This window comes from Saccostrea cucullata, unplaced genomic scaffold (genome assembly GCF_032062105.1).
Source record: "Saccostrea cucullata isolate Sc308-1 unplaced genomic scaffold, CSIRO_AGI_Scuc_v1 ctg8991, whole genome shotgun sequence".
In the NCBI taxonomy this organism is placed as follows: Eukaryota; Metazoa; Mollusca; class Bivalvia; order Ostreida; family Ostreidae; genus Saccostrea; species Saccostrea cuccullata.
The window spans coordinates 18655-26222 of record NW_026925515.1 but is presented as its reverse complement, the minus strand read 5'-3'; the positions used below and the strand labels follow the sequence as shown (position 1 = coordinate 26222).

General features: G+C 35.1%; 1 protein-coding gene across 1 annotated transcript; it reads right to left on the bottom strand.

The window, feature by feature from the left end:
• Window positions 1-329: 329 nt before the first annotated feature.
• LOC134269057 (uncharacterized) lies at window positions 330-1496 on the bottom strand (the record flags this gene model as incomplete). The annotated part of the gene is made up of 3 exons (XM_062751275.1): window positions 1288-1496; window positions 655-820; window positions 330-473 (listed from the first exon to the last, which is right to left on the bottom strand). Coding segments are annotated over exons 1-3 (447 nt in total), but the record flags the coding sequence as incomplete, so codon positions are not given.
• Between the last annotated feature and the right edge of the window lie 6072 nt (window positions 1497-7568).

Here is a 7568-nt window from a genome sequence, read left to right as displayed (position 1 = left end):
AAACTTTAATCACTATACATCTAAAGATTTTAATCACTATACATCTAAAGATTTTCAATGTCTCCCATTTCTTTATTATACCTATAACAATTTCGGAAGGTATTGGCAATATTTTGATAAGAAATGAATACTCTTATATGAGGGTACTTATATTCAAGTAGTTGAACTTAGTTCTGTGGTAAAAATTAAAATACTTCAAGAGACTACATATTATGCTCTACTACCGAAAGAGGAGCAAGAAGTGACTAAAGAAATACAGAAATATATTCATAAATATATAAGATCATTGTGTAGACAGAAATTAAATGCATGTGCACAGCTATACATACATCCCAGTTCTGATAATCTCCAATGCTCTCCAGTCTCGCTTTTGTCTGGCCATGTACACCAGTGACATGAAACTGCATAGGATTCTGTGCTCTTCGATTGCTGGAGTAACAAAACTGAATCTGCTTCACTAGCTTCATTATATCCTAAAAAACATGCATGTCTTTTACCAAAGGTAATTTTAATACCACAGCACATGTGAAAATGGAAGAAAAATGTATGATAATATTGTATGAAGCTAGTATGAATCTTTCTAAATAACTTTTTTACTGTCATTATAATCAAATATCAAAAGAAAGAATATGTAAGTTTTGTTTTATATTTTACCTTCTCCCCCATATATCCATCCAAAGAACAATCTATAACTACAGAAGTTTTACAAGAAGATTTAGCCATTGTGTTAGTCCGCAACTTTTTCCTGGTGGGTGCCATGACATCTCCTCTTTCGAGGGCCTCTCGTCTTTTCTGCTTCTTTCTCTGTTTTTCTTTAGCTCTGCAGAGAAAAATTCAGTATTATCTTACTCTTAAATGCAAGATCAAAAAAGGCCTTGCAAAGCTAGGGGTCCCGAGTCAACACGCTGCCATGGGACCCCTAGCCATTTTCATTCAATACCACCTAGGCAGACAAAAAAAAAAACAAACAAAACAACAAAATTCAGAGACCCAGCTTTATTCAAAATACATTTCAGATTGTGTATTGTATGTATTTTATAGACAGGTCTGGAACAATTACTAGATTTAGCTACGTAGGTAATTCTAGCTAAGTGACTAAATCTAGTGATTGTACTGCAGGTACTGGACCTGACAGAGGGGCATGGGTTCATGATCTACTTCTAGGGCTTTATTGGCTAATCATTGACACAAATCAGGGCGTATTCGCCTTTTTAAATGGTTGTAGCGACAAACGATGACATGAATATTGACTAAATTCGTCATTTCATCAATGTATTAATTTCTTACCTAACATCTGCTTTTATGGATAACCATTTTTCTTGTCGTTGCTGTCTCCTAAGCTGTTTCTTTGAAATTGTGGCACTAGCCTGTGTTTCCCCTTTCTCATCTTTTGTTACAGAATCCATGTCTGGGTTCCTGGACATCCACACCAAGGACTATTTCAAGAATACTTCAATTTCTGACTCGCACTGACTAATTTCATGGAGGCTGACATATTGAATCTCGATCTCGCACGATGCGAGAGTTTAGTGTGAATTCGTCTGCTACAAAAATGAGTGTGACTAAAATGGGTAGCGAAACCCGGGCCGGGCCGGGATTTTCAATAACGAAAACCGGGTTTTTGATAATCACGAAATAAATACTCATTCTTTCTTCATGAAATTTACGGACATAGATTATTATTCTAGGATTGGCCTTCGCTGAAAGTTTTAGGTCAAAATGTTGTGTTTTTCAATGATTATCACCGATTGTCCTTTTCCAGGTGACTAAAATGGGTAGCGAGCCCGGATTACTCATTTTGGCGATTTAAACTTAATTTCGGCAGCATATTTACAATTATTTCATTTGGATCTTTGAAATTAAATTTAAACTACCTAAAACATTTAACTGTTGCAGTAATAAATCGCGATTATTGAAAATATACGCATTTTTTGAACACCCGGGATTGGTGGAAAGCGGACACGTTCAACCGGGAAAAACCTTTTATTTCCGAAATACTTATCAGAGAATGACAAATAATTGAAACATAAATGACTCTTTTTTGATTTGCATATTTCTATTACTTTTTTCCAATTTATTTCTTAGATGAATCTCGGTCAGGGACTGAAAAAAATCTACATTCTTTCTCTGGCAATCCGGAATTATTAATTCGTCCCGGGCAAACGCGTCCGGTTTTGACCTTTCCCGGGCCTATGAAAAACGACAAAAACCCTAATAATCGACATTTAATTTCATAATGATTGAACAATTTATCTATTTGAAGTTAATAAACAACCATTAAATGCAAATATCACAAACACTTTCGATGCATTAAATTTAAAATCGCCAAAATGAGTAAACCGGGCTCGCTATAAATGAGTAAACGAAAAACACAACATTTTGATCGGTTATATCTAATTATGAAAGAATGAGTATTTATCTCGTTAATCAAAAACCCGGTTTTCGTATTTTTTCCCCACACTAAAAAATGTAGAAGCGTAAGTCATAATATATCCGTTAAGAATAAGAAATTAATTGAATATTATCCACTATAATTTTTTAATCAAAGTTCAAAATAATAAAGAGAAAATCAGAAGAAATAACAAATCATGTACATGTATTAAGGGTACCACGGACATTTTTTTGTGAAATATACATGCGCGGATCTACAGTGGGTGGGAAGGGGTGGGGTTGAGGAAGGGCGGGTGGAATTTGCAGAGTCATTAACTTTGATTCTAAACCAAGTAAAAAAAAGTTACTAATTACCTTCGACCAGCCCCCTAAAAACATAGACCTCCCCTCGAAAACAGGGATCTGCGTTTAGGAGTCAACGAACAACCCCCCAACTTCCCATAACCACCCCACCCCGCCCCGAAATATGTTTTTCATATTTTGAAGATTTAACGGTTTTTTTTATAGGTCTCGTTGTTGCAACTTATCGAAAATACAAGAAATATACTAGTATCTTCACTCACGCTTTAGCGTCATTTTACTTCAATATGATTTCACGCGATTTTATTTTTAGATTAACATTAAATATATTGCATTCTAGGCATTGAAAAAAAAAATGAAAAAGGATGGAGAGGGGGTATAAAAGATAAGCCCTAATTGCAAATGCCTATATTTAAATTATGTATATTTTTTGTAAATAAAATTGGGGGGTGGTGGTGTTAAAACCGCAATCTTACAAGGTAGGTGACTTCACACCATTGCACATTTATATGATTACTAGTATCTAGGAGGGTGACTTCACGCCATTGCACATTTAAATATGATTATCTAGGAGAGTGACTTCACGACATTGCACATTTATATGATTATCTAGAAGGGTGATTCCACGCTATTGAACGTTTATATGATTATCTAGGAGGGAGGAGGGACTTCACGCCATTGCACATTTATATGATTATCAAGCAAGGTGACTTCACGCCATTGCACGTTTATATGATTATCTAGCAAGGTGACTTCACGCCATTGCATGTTTATATGATTATCTAGGAGGGTGACTTCACGACATTGCACGTTTATATGATTATCTAGGAGGGTGACTTCACGCCATTGCACGTTTATATGATTATCTAGGAGGGTGACTTCACGACATTGCATGTTTATATGATTATCTAGGAGGGTGACTTCACGCCATTGCATGTTTATATGATTATCTAGGAGGGTGACTTCACGCCATTGCACGTTTATATGATTATCTAGGAGGGTGACTTCACGCCATTGCATGTTTATATGATTATCTAGCAAGGTGACTTCACGACATTGCACGTTTATATGATTATCTAGGAGGGTGACTTCACGCCATTGCATGTTTATATGATTATCTAGCAATGTGACTTCACGCCATTGCACGTTTATATGATTATCTAGGAGGGTGACTTCACACCATTGCATGTTTATATGATTATCTAGGAGGGTGACTTCACGCCATTGCATGTTTATATGATTATCTAGCAAGGTGACTTAACGCCATTGCATGTTTATATGATTATCTAGGAGGGTGACTTCACGCCATTGCATGTTTATATGATTATCTAGGAGGGTGACTTCACGCCATTGCACGTTTATATGATTATCTAGGAGGGGGACTTCACGCCATTGCATGTTTATATGATTATCTAGCAAGGTGACTTAACGCCATTGCATGTTTATATGATTAATTAGCATGGCAACATCATGCCATTGCACATTTATATGATTATCAAGCAGGGTGACTTCACGACATTGAACATTTATATGATTATCAAGCAAGGTGACTTCACGCCATTGCACATTTATATGATTATCTAGCAAGGTGACTTCACGACATTGCACGTTTATATGATTATCTAGGAGGGTGACTTCACGACATTGCATGTTTATATGATTATCTAGGAGGGTGACTTCACGCCATTGCATGTTTATATGATTATCTAGGAGGGTGACTTCACGACATTGCACATTTATATGATTATCTAGGAGGGTGACTTCACGCCATTGCACATTTATATGATTATCTAGGAGGGTGACTTCAAGCCATTGCACATTTATATGTTTATCAAGCAAGGTGACTTCACGCCATTGCACGGTTATATAATTATCTAGAAGGGTGACTTCACGCCATTGCACATTTATATGATTATTAGTATCTAGGATGGTTACTTCACGCCATTGCACATTTATATGATTATCTAGGAAGGTGACTTCACGCCATTGCACATTTAAATATGATTATCTAGGGGAGTGACTTCACGACATTGCACATTTATATGATTATCAAGCAAGGTGACTTCACGACATTGCACGTTTATATGATTATCTAGGAGGGTGACTTCACGACATTGCACGTTTATATGATTAACTAGCAAGGTGACTTCACGCCATTGCATGTTTATATGAGTATCAAGCAAGGTGACTTCACGACATTGCACATTTATATGATTATCTAGGAGGATGACTTCACGCCATTGCACGTTTATATGATTATCTAGCAAGGTGACTTCACGCCATTGCACGTTTATATAATTATCTAGAAGGGTGATTTCACGCCATTGCACATTTATGTGATTACTAATATTTAAGAGGGTGACTAGACGCTATTGAACGTTTTTATGATTATCTAGGAGGGTGACTTCACGACATTGCACGTTTATATGATTAACTAGCAAGGTGACTTCACGACATTGCATGTTTATATGAGTATCAAGCAAGGTGACTTCACGACATTGCACATTTATATGATTATCTAGGAAGGTGACTTCACGCCATTGCACGTTTATATGATTATCTAGGAGGGTGACTTCACGCCATTGCATGTACATATGCTTATCTAGGAGGGTGACTTTACGCCATTGCACGTTTTTTTTTGATTATCTAGGAGGGTGACTTCACGACTTTGCACCTTTATATGATTATCTAGGAGGGTGATGTCAAGTTTAAAACATTTTAATTAATCGAAACTTTACATTGCCTGGATAATAAGTAACTGAAAGACATGCAATCCTCCATCGTGTTCATGTTCTTTTTCACCCTATAACTATAGTTCCACTGGTTACTTACTTACAGGTGAAGTAAGTATAGGGCTGGGCAAATATATCAATATTTCGGTATATTACAATACAAGGACAAAAAATATCGTATTGCAATATATTATCGATATACCGGTGTAACGACGAAAAGTGACCCCCGTAGAATATTGACCGAGGGTCATTTTTCTACGTAGAAATTTGACCTTCTGGTCAATATTCTTCACGTAGCAAAATGCACTTTTATATGAAATTATGGTCTTGGGGTCGTTTTTCTCCGTGTGCATTGTAGAAAAATGACCCCGTAGAATAATGACCCCTTGTCATTTTTTTATGCAAAAACATTCGTTTTGGTTGGAATATTCAGGTTAGGTGAATGTATACGGGTAATATCAAGCTTCCTTATGCTTTGAAGTGTTACTTCTGAAAGCTTTTAAGCTTAGATAACGAAATCAATGCTATACAATACCTTACATTAATAATACAAACTGTTTACCCCCATTAAGGAAAACAATATTAAAATGTTCTAACTAAAGGCTATTAGAGCAAAGATACGCGCATTTATAGAAACGTTTATTACATTTTATACAGTAATAGTTGTCATTTTAATCTTTAAAAAGGGTTATTTTCTAGCTGGTGTTAGAAAATATTTTCAGAATTAATTAATTATGAATCTCTTTGATTTTACTCTGAATAAATATTTTACAAAAATCAAAATGAAGTTTTATTTTTCAAAAGTTTAACGTTTTTGACCCCTTCTTTAAAATTGGCGCTAAAAAGGGCACTAGCTTAGAAAATGTCTTTTGTCGTTTGCTAGTGTCAACAAAACCTTAACAAAATGTGGGTTGTAGCATAAAACATGTTTGGCACATGTAGTATGTTTTCTCCGTTCTACATGTACTTTCATATAATTATTTTAAGATTTTTTAACCAGTAAAAAAAAAACAAATGTTGGATGATGAAAAAGTTGTTACTTTAATGTTATACTTATGCCCCCGTAAACGACGTTTCGGGTGTATATAGTTTTTTACTTGTCCGTCCGTCTGTTTGTATATTTGTCCGCATAAATGTTGTCCTTATCTTTAAACTGGGTAGGACTATGGCTTTCATATGTCACAGTTGTATTTTCATGACAAGACCTTTTTTGTGTACAACCAATTTTGACCTTATGACATTGACCTTGGAGTTTTAGACACTTTTTCCCCAAAATTCCACACTTTTACTTTAGCATTGACTTTTCGACGGTATGTGCTAGGACTTTATGTTGAAGTAATGGCATGATAGACTAATAGAGTTCATTATTTTGCAAAGGTGATGTATATAAAATATCAGAAAAAAGGGGATGTAACAGCAACCATTGGTCAGGTGTCTGTGGGCTAAAAAGTGTTGAAAAGGGAAGTTTTTTTTTTCAATATATAGATATCTCTGAAGGTTGAACTGTAATTCACACGGAGGTAAATTTTTGCCAGTTTTGGAGGAATTTTAATATATTATAAGAACGTTCTCGATGTGGTTTTTCCTGTATATACATGAAAAAATATTAGTACTTTTTATAATATAATAAATTATGCATAACCCTGTTCCTTCAACTGGCGTTGGAATTTCATAAATATTATGGATTCTATTGAAAATTATGCCAGACAATGGGCCAGATATGAAAATAAAGAGTTTACACTTTGTCAGAATGGACTAAATGTATCAGATCCATGATTAAGTCGCATATTAAAAGGTTGAGCAATATAAAAACCATCTATCCTTCTGTGTTCAATAATTCAGAAGTAAATTAAGAATTAGATAGATTACATGATCAGTACGTACTGGTCCCCACCGACAGAGCGTGTAACAACATTGTCTTCGTTTGTAATGCTCATTATAAAAATTGTACTTTAGAAGAACTTGGATTTAATTCTACAAGTGGTAATCCAACATATTCTCATACTTCCCTTTCTGAGAAAGAAATTCTTCAAAATCATATGTCAGTTTTGAATATTTTTTATATTCCACAAAGCCAAAATGAATTTGAACTACCCTTTATATATATTGGATTCCGAAACTTCATAAGAATCCTTACAAACAAAG